This window comes from Lemur catta, chromosome 19 (assembly GCF_020740605.2).
Source record: "Lemur catta isolate mLemCat1 chromosome 19, mLemCat1.pri, whole genome shotgun sequence".
NCBI classification, from domain to species: domain Eukaryota; kingdom Metazoa; phylum Chordata; class Mammalia; order Primates; family Lemuridae; genus Lemur; species Lemur catta.
The window spans coordinates 12,465,410-12,491,655 of record NC_059146.1 but is presented as its reverse complement, the minus strand read 5'-3'; the positions used below and the strand labels follow the sequence as shown (position 1 = coordinate 12,491,655).

Genomic DNA, 26,246 nt, shown 5'->3' with positions numbered 1-26,246 from the left:
ACAGTTATGATTTAGTACAGCAAAAGGATAAAAAGCAAATTCAGTAGCAAAAACGTACATGGGTTAAAGTCCACATAAAATCAGCACAAGCTTTCCAGAGTCCTCTCGCAGTGGGTTCACAGAGGAGATGCTTAATTCCTCCAGCAATGAATTGTCACAGATATATGAAATGTTTGCTACTGGGGATGCTCATTAAAGACTTCCGTGCCCAAGATTTTTATTGAGGGTGGTCACATAGGTACCCTCTGCCTGGCAAGTACTAACATTCCAGATTCCCTGAAGGGAAGCAAATATTCAGCATAAACCATATTTTTTATATGAGCAGTTTAAATCACACTGAACCATGCTTGTGAGTTAGGAAGTGGTGGGAACCCTCCTGAGATTCAAGTTACCCGGGGTGACTTTGCAAGGCCTTTCTAGGAATAGTATTCTTGTACCTGCTATGCTAACTCTTTTTTGCACAATATGAAACATTGCTCATTTTGGAAAAATTGTCTTTTTTTTTTTTAATAAAGTGATCCTGAAAAATTGGTAGATCATAGTATAGTATTTACATATGTAAGTACTATTGACTGTGGGGCATTTAGATCAGTAAGTGAGAGACTAGTACAAATACAGCACATCTGTGAGTCTTTGTTGCTATGAATTATCGAATCATTGGGATCCTTGATTGATGGCAGCAAGTACTGTTTATTGTACTGCAGCCCTTTTTAGATTTTGGAGTTGGATCTGAATTCAAATTATGATTCCTCCACTTTGGATAGATTACTTTGTAAAGTTTCTCATTTTAGCATGATTACCGATACCTCATTGAGTTTCTATACGGTTTAAATGTGATTGGCATAGTAGGTGGCATATCGTTAGTGTTGAAATATTAAGTGCTAATGTTACTGCTTTAGGGAACTCACTTTTCTGCCCCAGGTTGCCTGAAATACTGCAGTACTATGGTAGATGAATGTGTAAATATATGGGTAAATAAAAGCCTAACAGAGCTTGGATAAATGTGCTAGAACCGTGAAACTTATCAAAAAAGACTTATGTAACAGTCTTGAAGTAGATGTTGGGTTTCTGATAAAGCTGGGAGAAGCAAAAGTGGAGGAATGCTTGTAGATCAAATAGTCCAGATTCCTTCATCTGATGGAAGAAGAAACTGAAGTCTATAGTGCAGAAAAACTACATGACTTGCCCCCAGCCTGCTTGTAGTACACATGTGGCACCAGTGCCCTTTTGTATATATGAAGAAACGTTTATTGAGTGCTTGTTGTGAAGCAGGAATGGTATAAGGTAGGACCAGGACTAGGGTGAGGCAAGTGAGGCACTGGAGTGGAAATTTAAAGGCATTTGGTCTCAAGGTTTATGAGTTAAGGCTCTATTTGCATGACCCTGAGGGTGAGTACCTTCTTGAACTTTCCACCTAAGGGTACTGTCATACTTCACCACAGCCTTAACCTTGTTGTTAGGCATTGGGAATTTAAAGATTGGTAAAATACCAATCAATTCCTTGGTTGTCTGAAGGAATTGTCAGTCTTTTGGAGGTGAGGGATAGAGACAAGTAAGCAGTCAGATGTGTGATGAACACTATCAAAGGATTGAGAGAGCGCTACCCTAAGACTTGGGAATTAGTGAAAGCTTCCTCAAGTATGTGAACCGGGAGTTAAAGCAATTGGGTGGGGTGAGGAAGCAAGATGGACTATTTCAAGCAAAAGTAGCATGTGCAGAGATCTGGAACTGAGAACTTGATCTTCTCTTTATTTTTTTCTTTAGTGTACTTCAGAATTATCTGGAGGGCTTGTTAAAACACAGATTAATGGGCCTGGCTCTGTGAGAGTTTCTGATTCAGTAGGTCTGAGGTGAGGCCTGAGAATTTACATTTCAAACAAATTCCCAGGTGATGCTGATCTTGCAGGCCTCTAGGGATTGCCTCTTGGGAACAAATGCTTTAGAGAAACTGCAAATAGTTCAGTACTGCTCGCCTTTTTTGGTTGGTTTGGAGGGTGCTGTTGAGAGTTGTGATTAATGAAGTAAACAAACTCTAGATGTAGAAATAAATAGATGGTAAAGTATTTGGACTCAATTCTGAAGGTATAAATAATCATCACTAAAACATTTTAAGTAGGGTTGTAATGATTTAATTTTTGTTTTTCAAAGATGATTCTTGTAGCACTATGAAAAATGGATTGAAGAACAAGGCCAAAGAAGGGAGCCTCTTAACTAATCTCCCCTTCTGTAGCCTTGTTCTTCAATCCAGATAAATGATGAGGGCCTCTAATGACAGGTGGGAGAGCTTGAAAGAAGTAGATTTGAGAAGCATTAAGAAAGGAGAACTGATAGGATTTAGGGATTGATTGTGGGTAGGAGCAGGAGTCTTGGATGACTCAGATTTTTGATTTAGGTATCTGGATAGCTAGCTATGTTTTTCATTAGGATAGGGAATAAAGCATAAGAGACAGATTTAGGGGGAAAGTGGTAGGTGGATATTATAGGTATCAGCATATAGATTATAATAAAAGCTGTGGGTAGGTAGGTAAAGTATATAGAGTAAAAAGCTAAAGGTGAAACCTTGGGGAATACCAGGATCTTAAGGATTGCCAGAAGAGTAGTGGGCAGAGCCAGAGAGTGGTTTTAGAAGCTTGTGACAAATTTAAAGGGTCTGGTGCATGTATCTATAAATTGAAGAGCTGCATTGTTTAAGGAATTTAATTTGGAAACAAATTTAGTGTATGAGATTGGTGTGTGTGTATGTGTTTGCGTGTAAGTATAAATGGTGTGGGTATTTCAGTGATCCAGATCATCTGGACAAACACTGTACTAACTGTAGGTTATCATTGAATCTTTCAGGTCCTGTTCATAGCAATTCTCCAATAAGAAATGAATTATCAGTGCCACACAACAGTAGGCGGAAACCTGCTGAGAAGAAAAATCAGTCATCTAGGAATACTGAGAAAAAAACTATTCCATTTAAAAGGCAGAAGACAGCAACTCAAGGCAGCTCAAGAGTACAGAAGTTTTTAAATGCTAAGGGTTCTGAAGGTATTATTGACCATGATGAAATTTCCAGTTGTTCCCAGATTGAGCCATTGGAAAGTGACGAGGCAGACCTGGCTGAGAAGAAAAATCTTGATAATCATTCTAGGTAATGTCTGTAATGTGTACAATATAGTAATTTTTGTTTTTCAGCATTTGATAGCTTTTCTGATATTTAATGATTGACAAAGAAGCAGTATTAGCATAAAGGGCTCTGCAGTTGTGACAGACCTGTTTGGTATTAAATCCAGGCTCTACCATTAGCTGGGTAACACCCAGACAAAGTAGTACCCTGAATTTTTTTGCATATTAAAGTGGGGAGTAATGTACAGCACATGGGATTGTAACTGTTAAATTTAATAAAATATTATTCTTGCCCGAGAGTTGATTCTTCTTTAAAAAAATTTTGGTAAACATATAACATAAAATTTACCATCTTAATCATTTTTAAGTGTATAGTTCAAATTGTTTTCCTTTTAAGTGAGATTAATGTGATTTCAATAATTAGAAATATATCTCAATATTTTTCTTCTTAAATGATAATAGTTAACATTTTTTTGAGTGTTTACTGTGTGCCAAGTATTTGCTAGGTGCTTGGAATGAATTCTCATTAGTCCTAGCAACCTATTGAGTTAAGTATTGTTTTTATCCATTCTTGCTTTTTGCTTTAGCATGCATTCAACAAATAATATGTCCTGTGTGTTAGAAACAGCAAGGTACTTAGGGAGGTACTGAAATAAATGATAGAATGCCCTAAAATATATTGGGGTCTATCATTTTGTCATAAAGAAATCCCATATGCATTGTGTTTAATTTTTTCAGACATTCTCATATTTGCTCTCTCTTTTTTGTACATGTTACTGGATTTGGTTTGCTAGTAATTTGTTGAAGTGTTCTGGTCTTTAGTTTGCTTTTCTTATGATGTCTTTGTCTAGTTTTGGTATAAAGGTAATAATACTGGCTTCATAAAATGAGTTAGGAAGTATTCTATTTTTTGAAAGAGTTGGTAAAGAATTTTTACTAATTTTTCTTTGAATGCTTGGTAGAATTCAGTGGTGAAGCCATTTGCTCCTGAGCTTTTCTTTTTGGGTAGGTTTTTTTTTTTTTAATTTTTAATTTTTAATTTTATTTTATTTCATAGGTCTTTTGAGATTGTTTGTTTGTTCTTGAATCAGTTTTGGTAATTTGTGTTTCTAGGAATTTGTCCATTTCATCTAGATTATCTGATTGTTGGCATTAAGCTGTTCATAATGGTCTCTTACAATTCATTTTATTTCTTTTTGACTAATGGGAGGATCCAGGAGGATAGTAGATCCTACAGAAATAAATAGTCACTAGGAATAGTGTATCTTGTTTGTATAAGTTTGGGGTAAACTAATTAGCTGGTAGCTACTGAAGAGATGAGCTTGGTCCCTCTGAGGACCATATTGTCCCTTAGTAGGCTGATTGGGGGTATCAAAGAAAACAATTTTAGTTGTTTATCGATTCTCCAGTAAGCCATGGTAGATTAACTCTGTAGTGTATGTCATAAGCTGCTTGTAGCTAAGGTCTCCCAGTGTTCTTCTGTCATCACTTCCATCTTAGTTAGATTGTGTCTGTACCATTTCTCTCATTAGAATTTTTCAAATTGGAATTCTCGATAGGGCCAATAACCAATTTTCCTTCCTGAGCTAGTTGTTAAGTCTTAGAATCTAAACAGGGCAATCTGATATTTGTTATAGCCAATATTATATTGTCTCCACCTGTGTATTGTTTCTGGAAGAAATATTTTTTAAAGAAATGTATACAGTTATATTTTTTATTTTCATAGATCTACAGGAAATTCAAAGGATCAAGATGATATAAAGATTGCACACAGTGTTCATCTAAAGTCTAAGATCAGTAGCTATACATGCAAGACACCAACAGATTCTCACTTGGATTCTAGAGAACCTGAAACTTCAGTTTTGGAGGAAAGGTATGCATGTTTTCTAAGGATAATAGGCTTTACTCTCTATATTAGTGACCTGTTGTGTATAACAGATTACTCCAAAACTTAATTTTAATTTTGTTATTGGCTTGGATATGTTTATTTTCATAGTTTCTGTGGGCTGGAAATCTGGGAGAGCTAGTTTGGGCTCATAGATTCTGAGGAGGTTGCAGTCAAGATGTCTTTCTGGTTTATAGTCCTTTAAAGGCTTGACTGGAACTGGAGGCTCCATTTATAAGATGTCTCACTCACATGACTGTTGGCTGGAGGTCCTAGTTCCTTGCTGGCTGTTGTCAGTAGACCTTAGTTTCTTGCCCTGTGGCCCTCTTGGCTATTCAGTATGGTGCCTGGCTTCCCACAAAGGAAGTGATGGAAGAGAAATTGTGACTATGATGGAAATCCCAGTGCCTTTTAAGGGTTTAGTCTTTGACGTTGTACACTGTCACTTCTACTTTAATTCTGTTCATTGGAAACGAATTATTGAGTCCAGACTGCATTCAGGGAGAGATGGAATTAGGCTCCACCTCTTTAAAGGAGAAGTATTGAAGACTTTGTGGGAAACTACACTTAGTGAGCAAATTTAATTAATCTACTCTTATTATATCTGAAGTTCTATAACCTTTTAAAAAATAAATGGTAAATTATAGGAAATTCTCAGACTTTTAAGGGATAGCTAAGATCCCTTTTCTATGTGTGGGATTATAAGTAGGCCTATCCTGAGTATATAATAGGAGGAAAGGAATCTAGGAGTGGGATAACATGAATCATCTCTATTTCTGTACTCCATTTTAAGTTCCATTTGTTTTTGACTATAGTTTTTTAAAAGATTAAGATACACTGATTTATTTCTAATTTCTTTCTTATAATTTGATTTATATCAAAGAATATTATCGTTTGAGTTGACTAAATTCATAACTGATCAATGAGTTTGTTTAAAATATTATAAAAAATGTAATATTTACCATGTTTGGCTATTAATTATTAGATTAAATTGTAGTCTTTTTTGTGTGTAGTTAAGTACAGTCAACCCTCCCTATCTGCAGGTTCTACCTTGGCGGGTTCTGCTGATTCAACCAACCATGGATCAAAATATTCAGAAAAAATCCAAAAAACAATAAAAAGTAACAATACTACAATAAATAATACAAATGAAAAAACCAGTATAAGAACTATGTACATAGAATTTACATTGTTTTAGGTATTATAAGTAATCTAGAGGTTATTTAAAGTATACTGGAGGATGTATGAAGGCTATTTGCAAATACTGCATCGTTGTATATAAGGGACTTTTGAATGTCCTCGAATTTTGGTATTTGTGAGGGATCCTAGAACCAATTCCCTGCAGATACTGAGGTATAACTGTATATTTTTGGTGATCTGTAACATCATTATTGGTTTTACAAGAAAGAAACATCTGGCAGTTTTAGGAGAAAAATGATCATTAAGGTAGATACATTAGATGTGTGTATTATAAAAACATAAATTTATTTATTTATTTATTTTATTTATTTTTTCCCTCTTAAGTGGACCTTCCAGGATCAAGAATTATTTAATGTCTGGAAAAAATAATTTTGATGTGAATGATGAGAAGGTTCAGAAAAGTTCAGGTAAGTTACTGTTTATTTTTCAACTGCCTTTATTTTTATGACGTTATGTATATGGAATAAGGTGTATTATGTTTTATTTAAATCATCACTGATGGCATTGTACCCATGCTAGATAGTTAGAGATTTGTAAGACCCTGTACTGAGGTGAGAGAGAGATAATGAATGACAGTTTGTTTTTTTTAAGCAGGACACAATGAAATATTGGTACTTAAGTATCTACTCCAGTATTTAAAATTGGTAAGCTGATAAAGGTATATACATGAAGCAAGGTTAGCCACCTGTTGGTGATTACCGACGTGGAGCAATGGGTGTATTGGATTCGTTATACTATTTTCAGTATGTTTGAAACTTTCTATACTAAAGTTTTTAAAATGCCTCTTAATAGAGAATTTTATAATCCTATAAAGTGTGAGCTTGGATATAATCTGTTATGCTGTTTTTTATTTCCTAATTCACTAATTCTTTGTCCTTTTAAATTCTTTTTTCCCCATCTTTAGATTTATTTTATTTTTCTCTTTTAACTCGAATACTTTGTATATTTTTCTCCTTTTTATTTGATAAAGAAAAAGTAATGGTTTTTCCTGAGTATAGTTTTAGCTTCATTTTATAGGTTTTGCTGTGTGGTGTCATTGTAGTGTACTCTAAATGATAGTGATTTTTCTTTGATCCAGCAGTTACTTAAAAGAGTACATTAGTCAAGAGCTTGGTCTCCAGATTTAGGGACCTGGAATTGAATCCAGCTCTATTACTTACTAGTTATGTTATCTTGAGTAAGAAATTTCAGTGTTTTTAACTTCAGTTTTCCTGTCTGTAAAATGGTAATATCAATTCAAATCCCATAAGTTGGTATAAGGATGATTATATGTTCCTTACTTAGTTTAATATCTAGTGTATGTTAAATACCCTATTGTTGCTGTTATTCTAAGAAGTTGTGTTTTGGTTTTTTTGTTCTTGTTTGTTAATGTCTCATTTCACCATTCCTGGAGAAATTGGCCAGTATTATTTATTGTTTGAATTTATTAAGATTTTCTTTGTGTTCTAGTATATGTTTAGTTTTTATAATTTTTCCATGGATGCTTGAAAAAGAGAATATTTTGTGTGCAGATATGGATTTAAAAATATATATCCAGTCATTATTTTGTTGATTAACAAGTAGATATGTTTTTTGAATATACTTTGAATATTTATGTAATTTTTAATTATTTATAGAATATTATGGAATACTTACTGTGTATTCTTTTAGGGGCTTAGGGATTTGGCAATGAACAAAGCTGGCAAAAATTCCTGCCCTCCTGGAGCTTACTTTCTGGAGGGACAGATGGTAGACAATATAAAAGGAGAGCAAAAATGTGTGATTTGTTGGATGTTAAGGGACGAAAAAGCAGGGGTTTTAGGGTGGGAAATGGAAGATAAATTTTTAGGTAGATGAGTAAAGAAGGCATTACTGAGGAAGTGATCATTTGAGATAGCCAACCATGCAGCTGTCTCAGTAAATAGTGTCCTGGGCAGAGGAAAGATCAAGGCAAAGCTTCTGATCTGGTAAAGGGTCTGTCTTGATTAAGGAACATCAAAGAGGCCAGGGGGATAGAGCAGAGGAAGAGAAGGAGTTAGGAGATGATGTCACAGAGTTAACAGAATGAAAGATCACATAGGATGTTAAAGGCTATTGTAAGGACTTTTGGCTTTTACTGGGAGAGATGGGAAGCCATTGGAGGGTTTTGAGCAGAGGAGAGACATGACCTGACAGAATCACTGTGGCTGATGTGTAAGGAGTAGATTGGTGGAGTTGAGGGGACAGGGGAAGATTGGAAGCAGGAAGACTAGTTGGTGAGATATTAAAATAATTCTGGTGAGAGATGGTGGCTTGGACCATGGTGGTAGTAATAGAAAATGGAGAGCAGTAGTAAGATTTTTAAGTAGTTCTGAAGGCAGAGTCAACAGCATTTCCTGATGGATGGGATATGGGGCATAAGATAAAGAAAGGTGTCAGGGATAACATCAAGATTTTTGGCCCGAGCACCTGAAGGAATGGCATTATTATCACCTTATTTGGGAACTATTAGGAAAGAGTGGATTTGGGGGAAAAGAACCAGATATTAGATTTGGACATGTTAAGTTTGATATTATTCTGATCATTTGTATCCTTAATTTTGGTTTGAGATCTATCAAAGACTGCTAGAGTTGAAGTAAAGTGTTCTACCACAACGGTTTGTCAGTTTCTCCTTGTATTTCCTGCAGTCTTTGTTATGTACATTTCAGTGCTGTTACTGAACTTGTAAGCCTTCATATGGAATGTACCTGCTTTTGTCAAATTTATGTTCTTGATTCTGTTAAATGCTTTTTACTTTGCATTCTGTTTTGTCTAATATTAATAATGGGACCTCCGCTTTCTTTTGGTTAATTGTTGTTTCTTTTATCTTCATTCATCCTTTTATTTAACCGTTCTTACAGAACTAAAAGTGGCTTAGAAAACAGCACATAATTGAATTATTTTTGACTTGTGTCAGCATTTTTCCCTTGAAAAAAATGTGTTTAACACATTTATACTTATTATCAACAGATATGCTTGTTACTTTTTTGTAAAGTTGGTAGACATTCTACATTCTCACATATACTAGCAAAGACTCAAGATTTTTTTTTTAAACACAATGAATCACCAGTCAGATAGGAAAAATAATCTTGAGTCATGATCTTTTTTCTTTTAAACTATCTGGCTACTGCTCTTTTGCGTCATGAGAGCTAATGCTTATGAATAGAAATTTGAAGGCAGCTTATTTCTTTTTTTCTTTGTGGATAACCTGTTTTCTTCTATCCCTATGCTTATTAGGGCTTTTTAATCTTTGAAATTCAGGAGATATCTCTATATTACCCACTTTAAAAAAATAATTTATTTTGAAATAATTTCACATTTATACAGAAATTGCACATCCTCTTCATTCAGATTTCACAGTTGTCCACATTTTACAACGTTGTTCCGTCTCCCTCCCTGCTTCTTCTACATAAATATTTACACATTTATTATCATTCATCTTTTTTTGAACTATTTGAGAGGGAGTTGTAGACATGATATATTATTTCCCTTAAAATACCCTATCATGTATTTCAGCAAGACAAGAACATAATCGCCCCCTGCCATCCAAATAAGGAAAACGTTAATACAACACTGCTATTCATTTAGAGACTCCATTCAAATTTCACCAGTAGTTCCTTTTTCCCCTCTGGCTCAGGATCCAGTCATGGATCATGGACTGCATTTGTTTATTTATTTATTTTAGAGACAGAGTCTTGCTCTGTCACCCAGGCTGGAGTGCAGTAGCATGATCACAGCTCACTGCAACCTTGAACTCGTGGGCCCAAGCGATCCTCCCACCTCAGCCTCCTGAGTAGCTGGGACTACAAGTTTGTAACACAGATGCCCACCACGCCTGGCTAATTTATTAATTATTTTGTAGACGTGGCATCTTGCTATGTTGCCTAGGCTGGTCTCAAACTCCTGACCACTAGCGTTTCTCTACCTAAGCCTCCCAAAGTGCTGAAATTATAGATGTGAGGCACCAGCACTCTGCAACTGTTATGCTCTTCAGATATAATCAATAGTAACAAAGTCTATGGAAATGGCACACTATTTTTCCTGTTCTTTTTCTGCTTATCGATAATATTTATTCTCCACCTGGCTCATATGATTTGCCTAATTTTAAACTTCCATTTTTTAGGTTTCTAATTTTTTTAAATTTCATTAGATTTAGAGGGGTACATGTGGTTTTTTTGTTATATGGATGAATTATATAGTGGTTAAATCAGGGCTTTTAGTGTGCCTGACACCCAAATATTGTACACTGTACCCAATAGGTGAATTTTCATCCTTCACCTCCTCTCTCCCCTCTGAATCTCTAGTCCAGTGTCCTTTGTATGACCACGTATATCCAGCATTTAGCTCCCACTTATAAGTAAAAACATGGTGTATTTGTTTTTACATTCCTGAGATACTTCACACAGGATAATGGCTTGCAGTTTCATCCAAGTTACTTGGATGAATAACTTGGATGAAGCAAAACACATTATTTCATTCTTTTCTTTGAGTGGCTGAGTAGTAGTCCATGGTATAAATACATGGGTGAGATATATATATATATATATATATATATATATGTATATATGTATATATACACACATACATATATATATATATGTCACATTTTATTTGTCTTATCTGGGTTCATGGGCACTTAGGTTGATTCCATATCTTTGTAATTGTGAATCGTATTGGGGTAAACATATAAGTGCATGTGACTTTTTGATATAATGACTTCTTTTCCTTTGGGTAGATACCCAGTAGTGGGATTGCTGGATTGAATGGTAGGTCTACTTTTAATGCTTTGAGAAATCTCCATGCTATTTTCACAGGGATTGTACTGATTTGCATTCTCACCAACAGTGTATAAATGTTCTCTTTTTACCATATCTGCCCTGCCAGCATCTATGCTGTCAGTGGCCCCATGCTGGAAATCTGGCTTCCCCTTTTCACCCTTGGTGTCTCCCTGTCACTTCTTTGTTACCTTCAAGTGTTTTTTTCTCCAGTGATGTATTCGAAATATGGATAGTTGATGATTGTTCTCCAAAGAAGAGACTAACACCAGGTGCCTATAGTCAGCCATCTTGAAAACTCTTTTCCTTAGTTTTTATTCCTCAGCAATGAAAAGCAAAGAGAGTATTAAAATGTATTGTCAGGTCAAATTTTGTTTAAAATACGTATAATAGAGTTGACCAAGTTACATACTTTAAGTCAACATGGAGTTAGCAGCCGTTTCTCATGATATTATCTTATGCATTTTGTAGGTGATTCAAGAATAAAAAGATCTAAAGTGATACCAGACAACAAAATACATCACAAATTAGGTAATATTATTTTTCTCTTTTAACATTTCCAGTGAGGATAATGCTATAATTAAATCTCTATTTCTAAATATAACTTAATTTTTTTAAGTGGGGGACATACTATTATTTGAATTAGTGGCTAAATTAAAATTATGCACTTAGTTTTCATGAATTTCATAGCAAATCATCATAAGCCACTGAGTTAGTCTTTTGTCCATTTATAAATCCTGTAGCCCTCTCACCCTTTTGCCCCATAGTGGGGAATATGATCCCACTGAATCTAAGAAACTAGGGTGCAAAATTTTGTTAAAGAAAATATAACTGCTAGGTAGATGGCATCCCTGATAACTTCTCCTTCCACTTATATCCAGTTAACTCCTAAATAAAGCAGTAGCTAGAATGGTAACTAAGCAAAGCTGGGAGCTGTAGAACCTGTGGAGAGGCCCATGTGAGGATTAAAAATCCATGGTTCCCAAAGAGATATTTGCCAGTCACAATTCATAGGAGCTCCCACCTTTGTGTGATGCCGGAGAGGCTATCTCTGTTCTTCCCTACACTTGAGGCAGTGACTGCTCTTGCACTTGTACCTAAAGAGAACCAGTAATGAAGCTTTCTCATTGTTTCATCCAAGAATTTACATTTTGTCCGTTAGCATTTCGTGGGCCCATATGAATAAAGACTGCTATACCTCTCAATACTTAATGCTCGTCCTGGAGTGAGATGATGAGTGGAGTCAGGAGTAGATAAAGGGAAATAAAATGTCCCTGAGCAGGACTTCCAGTATTCCCAGAGAGGAAAATCAAGCATTATGCCTAAGAGTAGTAGACAACTTCTCGTTGCCTTTTGCACAGCTTCTGGACAGCTCTTACAAACAAAAAATAGGTAAGAATATAAGAATTTGATAATATAGCCAACAAATTCAGTCAAGTATATATTAGGCCATTAAATATGAAATGTCCAATTTAAAATCAATAGTTTACTGTATCTCAAACAAGAAGCAGAGTATGTGCCTAAACTGTTGACACAGTTTTGCCATCTTAATGGTAGCTTGCTTATGCCGGCAGCAAGAAGCCTAAAGAGTGACTGGCAAAGAAATCGTGAGAGGTGTTTTCCACAGCTTGTTGAGAATTAAATATTTTTCTTTGCAAGAAGTGGTCCAAAGCTTGGAAGATGTGGTAGTCAGTTGGTGCAAGATCTGGTGAATACAGTGGATGATCATCCAAAGTCCAGCCTCTGTAGTTTGAGCAGCGTTGTTTTTTAAGACGTGGTCTTGCAAGAGGATTGGCCTATCTTTGTTGACCAATCTTGGCTGCTTAATCACAAACATCCTCATCATTTCTTCCAATTGGTTGCAGTAGACATCCACTGTAATCGATTGACCAGGTTTCATGAAGCTGTAGTGGACAATACCAGTGCTGGACCACCAAACACACACCATTAGCTTTTTTTTTGATGAATATTCAGTTTTGGACTGTGTTTCGGCACTTCATCTTTATCCAACCATTGTGCTGAACACTTGCAGTTGTAAAAAAGTATCCATTTTTCATCACATGTAACAATATGGTTTAGAAATGGTTTGCCTTTATGTCACACCACCAAAGAAAGGCAAGCTTCAAGATGATTTCTCTTCTGACGCTCATTTCCTTCATGCGGAACCCATCTATCCAGTTTGTTTACCTTGTTGATTTGTTTCAAATGGTCCAATGTTGTTAGAATAGTAATGTCAAACGTTACTGCTAATTCACACGTAGGTTGAGATGGATTCGCTTCCACTACAGCATTCACCTCATCATTATCCATCGTGGTCTTAGGTCACCCACATGGCTTACTTTCAAGATTAAAATTACGAGAACGGAACTTCTCAAACCGTCGACGTACTGTGTGTTCATTAGCCACATCCTTCCCAAACTCTTGTTGATATATCAAGCTGTCTGTGCTGCATTGGTTCCACAATGGAACTCGTATTCAAAAATAACACATATTTTTGAGTTATTCATGGTTTTGTAAAAATTGCTCTAAAAAAATTTGAAAGATAATCACAAGCCAAAAATATGTGTTTGAAAGAATGAGGATGTACCTTCACAATAAAAAAAAAAAAGAAGTGTCAAAGTGAAATGTCAGAGATATCAGCTGTCAACCTTAGTACTTAAGGAAATTGGGCATTCCATACTTAATGACCTACAGAACTTTGCATAGTTCACATAAGATGAGTGTACTTTTAACATCAGCCCTGGGCATTATCAAATTTTTAAATCTTTGCCAGTCTGGCAGCCAGTTTTTTCATTGACATTTCTTCAATTATTAGAACAAATATATCTTTTTTTTAGTCTTGTCTAGGAAAACATTCATGTTCTAAAAAAAGCGTTTATGTTCTAAAAGGTAATATGAATCTTTGTACTGCTAAGTATTATCAAGTGAGCATTTACATATGTACATTTTTGTCTGACATCTTTTTACAGTATTGCCCTCCAACACACCAAATGTTCGCAGGACCAAGAGAATACGTTTGAAACCTTTGGAATACTGGCGAGGCGAGCGAATAGATTATCAGGGAACGCCATCAGGTAAAACTTACTTTATGCTATAATGTCTATCTCTAACAAATTTATGTGTACTATGTTCCAGGCACTGTGTTACACATTTACATACATTGTGTCATTTAATTATCATGACCCCCCCCAAATATGATAAGAATAGGATTCAAATCCAGATTTGTCTGATTAGAGATACTGGTATTTTTTTTCTCTTTGGTAGCTATTTGACTGTGTGGCTTTATAAGTGTTGTTATTCTATATTATCTGAGAAGGTTTCTAATTTCATAAAGCATTAGATTGGGAAAGTAGTTCCCATTATTATGCTTATCAACCATTTTCTCATATTTTTCTACAAAATGGTTTACAGTAAGCAACAAAGAATAGCGTTATCTTAAAGTTATTTCCTTTCTTTGATGGAAATCACGTATGTCAAAGGACTAAACTTACATGTGAATTTCAATAAATAGTTCATTGCTAGCCTTTTTTGTTGTTTTTGTTTAACATTTACTGATGACTGATTTCAAGTAAGCAACAGAGATCATCCAATCCTGTTTGATCAGTGTTTCTAGATTTAGTGTGGTAGAGACATAAGTGAAATTGGTGGGTATTTGTGTTATTTGAACTGTTAGCTATAATATGTTCTTTGGTATTTTGAAAGCCAATGTGCTATATTAATGTAAAGAGTTTTGCTTCAAGATTTACTTGTTACTGTTTATGATATTTTGCATTTCTTGTTATTATATTTCAGGAGGATTTCTGATTGGTGGAGTACTATCCCCAGACACAATGTTGCCTAAAAGGAAGGCAAAAGGAAACGTGGAAAAAGTCAACAAAATAGCTAAGCAGAAAAGGATCTGTCTTGATAACGATGAAAGAAGTATGAATTTATTTTTGAAAGTAACTTTTAGATTTTATTTTAAATAAGAGTGCTTTGGGAAGAAGCTCTTTGCAAAATTTGAAATTTACTCCTAAAAACTTCAGACATGATACTATAGGTAAAATTCATTTATTAATGTCAACTTTTTTCAAATTTGGAAGATAATTGTATTCATTAAAAATTTATTAATAGTGTAGCGTAAAACCTTTTCTCATGAGTAAATTGCTCTGCCAAATGAAGCTTACCTTTTTCATGCCAAAACTATGGTTACAAAAGACATTTTATTTTTATTTATTTATTTATTCATTTATTTTTTTTGAGACAGAGTCTCGCTTTGTTGCCCAGGCTAGAGTGAGTGCCATGGCATCAGCCTAGCTCACAGCAACCTCAAACTCCTGGGCTTAAGCGATCCTACTGCCTCAGCCTCCCAAGTAGCTGGGACTACAGGCATGCGCCACCATGCCCAGCTAATTTTTTCTATATAGATTTTTAGCTGTCCAAATCATTTCTTTTTTTTTTTTTGGTAGAGACGGGGTCTCACTCTTGCTCAGGCTGGTCTCGAACTCCTGACCTCGAGCGATCCACCCGTCTCGGCCTCCCAGAGTGCTAGGATTACAGGCGTGAGCCACCACGCCCGGCCAACAAAAGACATTTTAAAGAAGTCTTTTTTAATTTTTTAAAAAGTTTTATTGAAATATAATATAAATACACTTCACTCATTTGAAATGTACAATTCAATGGTTTTAGTATATTCACAGAATTGTGTGACTATCACCACAATCAACTGTAGACCGTTTCCTCACCCCAAAAAGATCTCCCCTATCCACTAGCCCTCACTCCCCATTTCCTTCCAAACCCTAGCCTTAAGGCAACTGCTAATCTGCTTTCTGTGTTGATAGGTTTGCCGATTCTGGACATTTCATGTAAATGGAATTACATATGTGATCTTTTGTGACTGGCTTTCTTCACTTAGCATGTTTTCAGGTTTCATCCAGTGTATTAGTTTCCTAGGGCTGCTGCAACAAATTACCACAACCTTCATGGCAGAAAACAAAAGAAATTTATTCTCACAGTTTTAGAGGCCAGTATTGTGAGATCATGATATTGGTATGGCTGTACCTCCATCCATCTTCTGGTGCTCCAGGTATTCCTTGGCTTATAACTGCCATCTTCATGTGGATCTCTCCTCTTGTGTTTCTCCTGTGTGTCTCTTATAAGGACACATTTCATTGGATTTAGAGCCCAACCAGATAATCCAGGATGATCTCATTTCAGAAGCTTCAGTATATCTTGTAAAGACCCTTTTTCCAAATAAGGTCATACTCAGGTTCTAGGAATAGCCCCTTATAAGTTCACACTCACAGGTTCTAGGAATGGCCCCTTCTTGTAGTAGATTTCTGTTCATTGTGGAAATTTATTGCTAGAAAACTTTCTTTCCCTTTTCCCACTCTTCCCCATCAGACACCAGATCAGACACCACCTGTGGCTGTGAAATTCCTTAGGCACACTGGGGCACTTGTAACTTTTCTTTATAATTTTCATCAATCAAACTCAAACTCAGAGATTAGGACTGCAAGTTAAATTTCCAGCTTAGTCTTCTCTTTTACTTCCACACTTCTGTAAAGAATCTGGGCCAGTTCCTCTGTCGCTAGCCCCCCATCATGAGGTGTGGGAGCACTGGTTGGCAACATGTCTGCTTTAGCCTTTGCCACAAAAGTCTTTGTCTCCTATAAGGGAACAGCAGATGTTGGTACCCAGCTCATTTTCTCATGTTTTTTATAAAATCTTATCGATAAAGACTTTTTTAAATTTGAAAATATTAAGGCAGTACAAATGTTTTTGTTACATAGATACCTCTTATAATGGTTAAGTTGGGACTTTTAGCATAGATACCTCTTTTAATGGTTAAGTTGGGACTTTGAGCATGCCCATCACCCAAATAGTGTTCATTGTATCTGGAAGATAGGTTTTTATTCCTCCCCTTTTCCCCCTCCTCCCTTCTTGATTTCCAATGACCTTTACAGTTCTTTTTACCTGTGTGTACACATCAGCTAGCTCCCAATTATGATAGAGTGGCTGCAACAAATCCGAGCCCCATGTAGACCTTGCACCCTGGACCTTAGAGCTCAGAATAGTGTCAGTTGCAGTAACCTGGGAGCGAAAGCCACCAGGTCCCTACTGCACCTGCTCTCCGGTGCAGTGTTTCTGCACAGACTCCAAGCAGCTCCCTCATCAGTCCAGAGGTCTGTGGTAGTCTTCAGCGCCCCCTCACAGCTCAGGCCGAAGTACTTTGGGGGAGCATGGAACCCCAGGGCTCTTTCCTCGTGTTCTTCCCCATGTGTGGATGCCTCCCCCAGGTACCTTCCTATCTTGCAGAATGGATCTCTCTATCACCTTGTCGTTCACTCTGAATGTCCCCCTGTCATTTCGCTAGTGATTCACAATGGTCTTTGCAAGAAGGCCTAACTGTAGGTCAGCATCCACCTGCAATTTTCCATCCTCTCCTTGACAGCAGCGTGCATGGGCTGCTTGTAGTCCATTATCTTGCTCCTGAAACCTAAAGAATTCTTTCTAAAGTGTATTACATACTTCCAGCTCTCTTAGAGAATTTGTAAAACATCATTTAACTCTTTGATGATGCAAGAGTTCAAGAGTTGACATGTTCTGATAGGCTTATAAGAAAGAGGAAGTTTAAGGTGTTTGCTTCTCAATTAAATCACTGTAGGTTTTTTGGTCAGGCATGGTGGCTCACACCTCTAATCCCAGCACTTTGGGAGGCCAAGGCAGGAGAACTGCTTGAGGCCAGGAGTTTGATACCAGTATGGGCAGTACAGGAAGATCCCATTCATTAAAAAAAAATGTGGGTTTTTGAATTTGAATTTTTGTTTATCAGAATGATCATTTATAAACAGAAAGAGACTGTTATGCCTCTGGCAGATTTCTTTTATAATTTCTCTATACCTGTATTTTGTACTGAACTTTTTTAGAATTAAGAAGAATTTTAAGTAACTGGTTTGTATTTCAATGGTATTTCTTTTGCAGAGAATAGATTAATGGTAAATCTGGATATATCTCTAGGAGATCCTTTGCAGCCAACGAGGGTAAAGGACCCAGAAACAAGAAACTTTATTCTCATGGGTAAGATCAGGGATGATATTGAAAATACTTAATTAAACTACTAGTAAGAACAGACTGCCTGCTTGATGATCAGCTTATCTACTTTGTCTTTCTCTCCTGAGCTCTTTCAGTGCCAAAGTCCAGTAGAGGATCTAATTCTTTAAGCAGTCTATGTGAGGACAGTTGTGGGGGAGTATTGATGGCAGACAACCTTTAGGGGATCTATAGTACCATGCATTTGTCCACTAGGGTACAAGTGCTATCGCCAGGAGTGTTGTCTCTCCCAAAAAGGTCTAGGCCTTCTTTGACCAGGAAGACATATGGGGACAGGGGCTGCTTATGGGGAATTATAGCAAGTTAGCTGACAAACCCAAGGGTATACTCTGTGGGGCCAGGCAGGGATTGTGAGCAGGGGACACACAACCTTCTGGGCCTGTGGATGCCAATAATGGTACTTGGGACATGAAACCTTGGTGAGGATGACTAGCAAGGGCATCAATCAGCTGTACAAATGCCAGCTTTAACCTTAAGGCTGACAACAAGGTACTTGAAACCTCTAGGTATATTAGATATACATTAGGTATTTAGTCTCTGGAAAGCTATGGAAGGTCCCAAGAGATGGACTATAATGGGATAGAGGTTTAGGGAATGCTCAGCTATTTACCAACCAGGCAATATTTACATATAGGAAATATTTAAATGTTTTAACAACTGTTATGATTATATCACTGAGTACTGAGGATTATTTGTCCTAAGTCAGAATATAATTAAGTCAGAGTTAATTATCACGATTATCAAAAAGTGATAATATTCCCACTTAAAATTTTGACTACAAAATCAGTTCCATTTGACATCTTAACAGCTTAGCCAAGTTATTTCTATATTAAGATTGTTTTTTGGAAACAGAGGTGGAAGTACAGAGAGTTTTTTTTAGTGTCTTAACTGAAAACATTGCTGTACTCTACCAAATTAGAAAAGTTATGAGTGTTATCAGTTCATTTTTTATCTATTTCTTATATCTGTGTATTTTTCTGTATCATGTAGTCTGTGGGTTCACTTACATTCCAAAATATCCAGGAAAATAGAATCAGAAGCTGGTGAGAGAAGAATGTTGATTCTAGATCTGGAAAGGTTTGTGAGTAAAAGGGAAATTTTTGAATGTGAGATAGTAATTTCTGAGTAACAGTTAGAACTCTGGTTTCTCATAGCTTTTGCCAGATAAATAAATGAGTCAAGCAAACAGAAAAAAAATCTATTGGTATAGTGAGTGATGATACATTTGTGGGCTATTTTAAACTTTTTTTTTTTTTTGGCAGTATAATTGGAGACAAGCTCCTGATCCATTTATTCATTTCTTCACTCAACATTTATTTACTTACTCATTTACTCAAATCATGTTTATTAAGTAACTACTATGTGCCAGGGATTGTTTTAGGCACTGGAAATACAGCAGCGAACATAATAAAAGTCCCTGTACCTCAATATGCTTATATTCTTGTGTGCTAAAAACGGAAAATAAGCAGACGAACAAATATATGAGTCATCAGATGGTAATAAGTGCTATAGATAAAAATAAAGCAGGGTAGAGGGTGTAGGGAGGAGGTTGCTGTTTTATATAGGTTGGTACGAGAGCTGCCGCTCTAGATAAGTGACTGGGGGAGATGAGAGGGAGATGAGAAAGCAAAATACATGGCTCTCCAGGGAAAGAGCATCTCATGCGGAAGGAACAGCAGTTCACAGCCCCTGTGACAGGAGGCCAGTGTGAATACAGTAACAGAAGGGGAGACATTAGGAGATGAGGGAAGAAATAGAAATTTAGATCATATAGGGCTTTAAATGCAATTGAAAGGAGGTTGGCCTTTCCAGCGAGTGAGATGGGAAGTCATTAGAGTGTTTTGTGCAGAGAAGGGACACGTTTTGACTTTATTTTAAACTTTTTAAAAATATGAATTTTTTGTTATATCTCAGCTAATCTTATTTTCTGTCTTGGCTATAGTACAAATAATAATGTTGCCATTATTAAAAACTAAGACTAACAAAGTGTTCACTTTGTGCCAACGTTTTAAATAGTTTACACACATTAACTTTGTTATCCACAGTAACTAATTAACATAGATGAATTTTTATTATTCCATTTTACAGAAAAGGAAATTGAGGCAGAGAAAAGGAGCTTAATTAACTCGCCTAAGGTCATGATACTTATAAGGCAGAGGTAGGATTTGACCTCTGACATTCTAGCTCCAGAGTCAATGATGTGATCAGTTCTGTCTCTTTAAAGCAGGTTTATATCTAGAAATAAGTCTTTGTTCTATATATGTGTATGTAAGTTATATCATTGACCAGTGTCATTGCCATTGCTTTATATTAGTATTACTGCTTTTACCTAGATCTTGTAAGGCCACGAGATACATACCAATTTTCTGTTATGCATGGTGAGTTGAAAGTATATAAAACACTGGATACACCCTTATTTTCTACTGGGAAATTGGTATTAGGACCACATCAAGAAAAGGGAAAGCAGCATGTTGGCCCGGATGTATTGGTGAGTATATTTCTTCATATATTTATAAGTTTGTTTGTTTTTTTAATTTCAGGATATTATGAGGGTACAAACATTTTGGTTGCATTTTATGTCTTTGCCTCACCCAAGCAAGGATTAGAGGCATGCCCTTCCCCTCTACAATACTCACCCTGTCCATTAGTTGTGAATTTACCCCCCCACCCCCCTAATCCCTGGAGAATATTACTACCATGTGAGCACCATAGTGTTGATCAGTTAGTGCCATTTTGATGGCGAGCACACATGGAGGCTATTCCTCCAATCTTGGACACCTCACTGCGGATAATGGGCTCAAGCTCAATCCAGGAAAATATAAGAGGTGCTAGATCACTGTCGTTTCTTACAATTGAGTAATATTCCTTTGTATACATAAACCAAATGTTAATAATCCACTCATGAATTGACGGGCACTTGGGTTGTTTCCACATGCTTGCAATAGTGAATTGTGCTGCCATAAACATTCAGGTGCAGATGTCTTTATTATAGGTCTTTTGGTCTTTTGGGTAGATGCCTAATAGTGCTATTGCTGGATCGAATGGTATTTCTATTTTTAGCTCTTTGAAATATCTCCAGATTCTTTTCCACAGAGGTTGCACTAATTTGCAGTCCCACCAGCAGTGTAAGAGTGTTCCCATCTTTCCACATCTTTGCCAGCATTTGTTGTTTTGGGATTTTTTTGATAGAGGTCAGTCTCACTAGGGTTAGGTGATATCTCATTGTGGTTTTGATTTGCATTTCTCTAATATTAGAGATGTTGAGCATTTCTTTATATGTTTAATGGCCATTATTCTGTTTTCTTTTGAAAAGTTTCTGTTAATGTCCTTTGCCCATTTATTGATGGGGTTTGATTTTTTATTGTTGATTTTTTTAAGTTCTAGATAGATTGTTGTTATCAGCCCTTTATCGGATGTTTAGAGAGCAAATATTTTCTTCCATTCTGTAGGCTGTCTGTTCGCTCTAATGATAGTTTCCTTGGCTGCGCAAAAGCTTTTTAATTTGATCAGATCCCATTTATTTATTTTTGTTGCTGCGGTGATTGCCTTGGGGGTCTTCTTCAAAAATTCTTTGCCTCGGCCGAAAGCCTATCAGACTAACTGCAGATTTCTCAACTGAAACTTTACAAGCAAGAAGGGATTGGGTGCCTATCCTTAATCATCTAAAACATAATAATGCCCAACCTAGAATTCTTTATCTGGCAAAATTAAGTTTCATCTATGAGGGAGAAATAAAGTCCTTCCCAGACAAGCAGTCACTGATGGAATTTGCAAAGACCAGACCAGCCCTACAGGAAGTACTCAGACCTGCATTACACACCAAACAGTGCAGTAGACACTCTTCAGAATAAAATCATTCAAGAGTTAAAGGCTAGAACTTGGACTTCATGATGGCTCAAGGAGTAAACCAAAACAACAGGATTTCACCCAACAATATGAAAGGAAATCTACCTCAAATTTTAATCCTCTCAATAAATGTGAATGGCTTAAACTGTCTTCTGAAGAGATATAGACTGGCAGAGTGGATAAAAATCCACAAGCCTACTATCTGCTGTCTACAGGAAGCACATCTAATCCACAAAGATGCCTTCAGGCTCAAGGTCAAGGGATGAAAAACTATCATCCAAGAAGATGAAAGTCAAAAGAAAGCAGGGGTAGCTATACTATTTTCCGATAACATAAGCTTTAAAATAGCAAAAGTAAAAAAGGACAAAGATGGCCACTATATAATGGTGAAAGGGAAGATCCAATAAGAATTAACAATTCTTAATATTTATGCACCCAACTCAGGAGCACCCAGTTACATAAAGTAAACCTTGTCTCATCTAAATAGTATGATAAACAGTAATGCCATAGTAGCAGGGGATTTGAACACCCCACTGAATGAACTGGACAGATCTTCCAAACAGAAAATAAGCAAAGAAATAATGGACTTAAACAGAGCTCTAGAACAAAAGGGTCCGACAGATCTCTACAGAACATTCCACCCAAATAAAGCCAAATATACATTCTTCTCATCAGTCCATGGAACTTTCTCCAAAATCGATCATATACTAGGCCACAAATCAGACCTCAACAAATTCAAAAAATAGAAATTATACTGTGTATCTTCTCTGATCATAGTGGTATAAAATTAGAGTTCAATTCCAACAGAAATACTCACCACCTCACAAAGTCATGGAAATTAAACAATCTATTGTTGAATAACTATTGGGTCAAGGAGGAAATACAGAAGAAAATCAATAGTTTCTTCGAACGAAATGATAACAGAGACATAAGTTATCAAAACCTGTGTGATACAGCAAAAGCATACTTGAGAGGAAAACTAATAGCAATAAATGCTCACATCCAAAAAACAGAAAGCTCAAAAATCGACCATCTAATAAATAGTCTCAAGGAATTGGAAAAGGAAGAGCAAACAAATTCCAAACCTAGTAGAAGAGAAGAAATTACTAAGATCAAAGCAAAACTAAATGAAATCGAGAACAAGAAAATTATACGGAAGATCAACAAAACCAAAAGCTGGTTTTTCGAAAAGATAAACAAAATTGACAGCCGTCTTGCCAGGTGACAAGAATTCAAAGGGAAAGGACTCCACTAAACTCAGTTAGAAATGAAAAAGGAAAGGTCACAACGGACACTATGGAAATATAAAACATTATTTTTGATTACTATTTATAAGTTTTGCTATAGATGCCTCTATCCATCAGATTCCAGTAGCACCACTCTAGTTGTGACATATGTCTCCAGAAATTGCCAGTGGTCCCCTGAGGGGCGAAATCACCTTTGATTGAGAGCCACTAATATTGATTGACAGATTTAAGGAACAGATCAAGCAGGCAATGTGTGTGGCTCTTAATTAGATGCTGATTTAAATAAATCCCTGAAGATACTATGTTTAAGAGATGATTTGGAAATGTGAATATTGACTGGATATTTGATATTAAATATTTATTTTTAGATGTGATAACAGTATTGCAGTTACATTATTAAAACACTTGATCTTTCAGTACACACTGAAATATTTGCAAATGAATTATGGGCATTTCAAAATAATGTGGAACAAGGAGAGTAGACTCTTCACTGGGCTGGTTGTTAATACGAGGTATTCTGGGAGTTCATCATTCTATTTTTGTGTATTTCAAAAGCTTTCCATTATAACCTTTTAACTATTTATTTTAACTATTTATTTATTTATTATAACTGCTATTGTTTTATGTAATTCGTTGTTGACCAAAACATCGTGTGGCCCATGACTATACCACAAATATAGTGGTTTGAAACAATACCCTTTTGTTATCTCAGTTATGTAGGTTAGAAGTCTGGCAGGCTTGGCTGGTATTAGCTGGAATCAAGATGTTGACAGGTCTGTATTCCTTTCTGTAGGTTATGAGGATGAATCTGCTTTCATTCAGCTTCCACTCCTACTCAGATTGTTGGCAGATTCATTTTCATGTGGTTGTGGGACTGAGGTTCCCTTTTCCTCACGGGCTGTTGGCCAGGGTGTCATTCTCAGCTTCTAGAAATATAGTCCACGTTCCTTGGCTCATGGCCACCATGTCTTCAGTGCCAGCAACAGTGCAAATCCTTTCTGTGCTTTGAGTTTCTCTGACTCCTGCTTCATTGCTTCTCTGCTTCCAGCAGTCAAAAGTTCTCCATTTTTAAGGGCTCATACAATTAGATTGGGCCCACCTACATCATCAAGGGTAATTTCCTTCTCTCAGGTTCCCTTTTGCCATGTAACATATTTACAAGTTCTGTAGATTAGAGCATAGGCATTTGTAGGGAATTCTTACTCTACCTACCACATTTTCTTTAAGGTTCTTTGGAGTGGTGTTGTCATGGTTCACTTTGGAATAAGATTTTTATTTTTAATTTTACAGATTTTTTATGTTAACTTTGGTGACCTTTTGTGTACCTTACATGAAACATCTTATATAGTAACTACTGGGGATTCTTTCTATATTCCTTCAGGTAAGCATAATTAAAGACATTTTATTTTACATAGGCAATATCTATGTAGTTGTTCATGGGCACTATGAAAATTGAAGCCACAGTGATCAAAATGAAGTGTGATATGACTGATGCCGAAGCAGTTTGATATATATTGTCCTTTAATCTTATCATTAGGTAAGTGTATTAGTGTTTTGGTACATGAAAATTGAACAAGAGTTGTTTATTGCTGAATATAAAAATATTTATTTAGAGGATATGTTGTATTTCAGGGTAGAAGGAAAATTGTTTCCGCCATGTTATCTCTAAGAAATTATGTGCTGAAACAATTTTTAGTGGGTTATTTTAAACACACATAACAGTGTGCTGCTTCCAGTTATCAAAGAGCACAAGTCATTAGAAATAGGTATTTTAATCTATTCTAAAAGTTTAGGATACGTAAGCGAACAAAACAGGCAAAAATCCCCACGCTCGTGGAGCTTGTATTCTAATGGAAGGAGACAATAATAATAGCTGTGTTTATATAGTCCTTAGTATGTGCCAGCCAGTACTGTTTTGAATACTTTATTTATATTTATTAACTTGGTTAATCTTACTATGTATCAATTTCTAATATGTAGAAAGTCTCAGTAATAGTACACAATGTTAATCGACATGCCATGTGTGATGCTTGCTGTCGTCTATAGTTCACTTTTGCTATTATTTATTACCTCATTTGCCTTTTTAAATTGTGAGATTTTATTTTACTTAACGCTGTACCTTTTATTCTTACCTTGTGTATATGCATTATGTCTGGTTTAGGGGAATCCGTAGCAGTTCTAGAGACGTATTAAAGATTGGTTTCAGAAAGAGATTTTTCCCTTCCTGCACCTTTGTCTAACTCATCTCTGCCTTCGTTACCGTAATGATGGGAAATTTTTGTTCTTTCAAGCCTTTTTGTGGTCACATATGATGATTAACTCTAAAGCCTTTCAGTTCATGGAATTAAATGAGTTACTTTGGGTTAGGTAAATTGTTTTTATTTTATGTTACATACTATGACTGCCAGGCGATGACTAAATATTTAATCAAAAGGAAATGATTCCTGTGGAAATAACTTTTATTTTCTTATCACTTTACTTTTAGGTAATTATTACAACATCAAAAATCTCCTGAATGAGGAAAGTGTTCTTCTTTTTACTCAGATAAAAAGATGAAAGATGAAGCAAGTTTAAATGTATGCGCGTGTGTATATATATACATATATATATAACTGTACAGTTGGGACATTTATTGTTGTAATTACTTGTGATGTTTTAAAATAAAAATTTTATTTAGTTTTGTGTAAATTTGTATTTGATTAACATTTCAAACTCCCACTTATATCTTATAATTTTTCCATGACTATACACATGGCCTATAGTGATACTCATATTTATGATATTACTTTAATAATATGAAAAGAATACAAAAAAATATAGTACATCTCTTTGTCAGAAGAGATCTGACCAATATGTCTATTCATTTAAAAAAACTGTTCTAAATGTTAGTTTTAAATCATTAATCATTAAATAATCCAATAGTAGAGAACTGTGGTGAACGGTATCAATTTGTCTTAGTTTCCTAGGGTTGTTGTAAGTAAGTGCCACAAACTGAATGATTTAAAACAACAGAAATTTATTGTCTTAGTCCTGGAGACTCGCAGTCTGAAATTGAAGTGCTGTCAGGTCTATGATGTCTCTGAAACCTATTGGTGA

At 35.9% G+C, this 26,246-nt stretch overlaps 1 protein-coding gene across 2 annotated transcripts in view; it reads left to right on the top strand.

Moving 5' to 3' along the window:
• CENPC (centromere protein C) overlaps positions 1–25,838 on the top strand; it is a 45,286-nt gene extending 19,448 nt beyond the window's left edge. Inside the window, exons 10-19 of one of the 2 annotated variants that reach the window (XR_006730096.1) lie at positions 2,839–3,133; positions 4,835–4,981; positions 6,518–6,600; positions 11,437–11,496; positions 13,935–14,039; positions 14,758–14,886; positions 17,929–18,024; positions 20,391–20,545; positions 24,566–24,687; positions 25,636–25,719. Coding sequence is in view for 1 of the 2 variants with exons in the window: in XM_045531890.1 (XP_045387846.1) it covers positions 2,839–3,133; positions 4,835–4,981; positions 6,518–6,600; positions 11,437–11,496; positions 13,935–14,039; positions 14,758–14,886; positions 17,929–18,024; positions 20,391–20,545; positions 24,441–24,531; positions 25,636–25,706 (1,232 nt within the window). In the remaining variant the exon portion in view is untranslated. Of the gene's footprint in view, positions 1–2,838; positions 3,134–4,834; positions 4,982–6,517; positions 6,601–11,436; positions 11,497–13,934; positions 14,040–14,757; positions 14,887–17,928; positions 18,025–20,390; positions 20,546–24,440; positions 24,532–24,565; positions 24,688–25,635 lie in introns of both variants that reach the window. The other variant, XM_045531890.1, reaches the window with a different exon arrangement.
• The last annotated feature ends 408 nt before the right edge of the window (positions 25,839–26,246 follow it).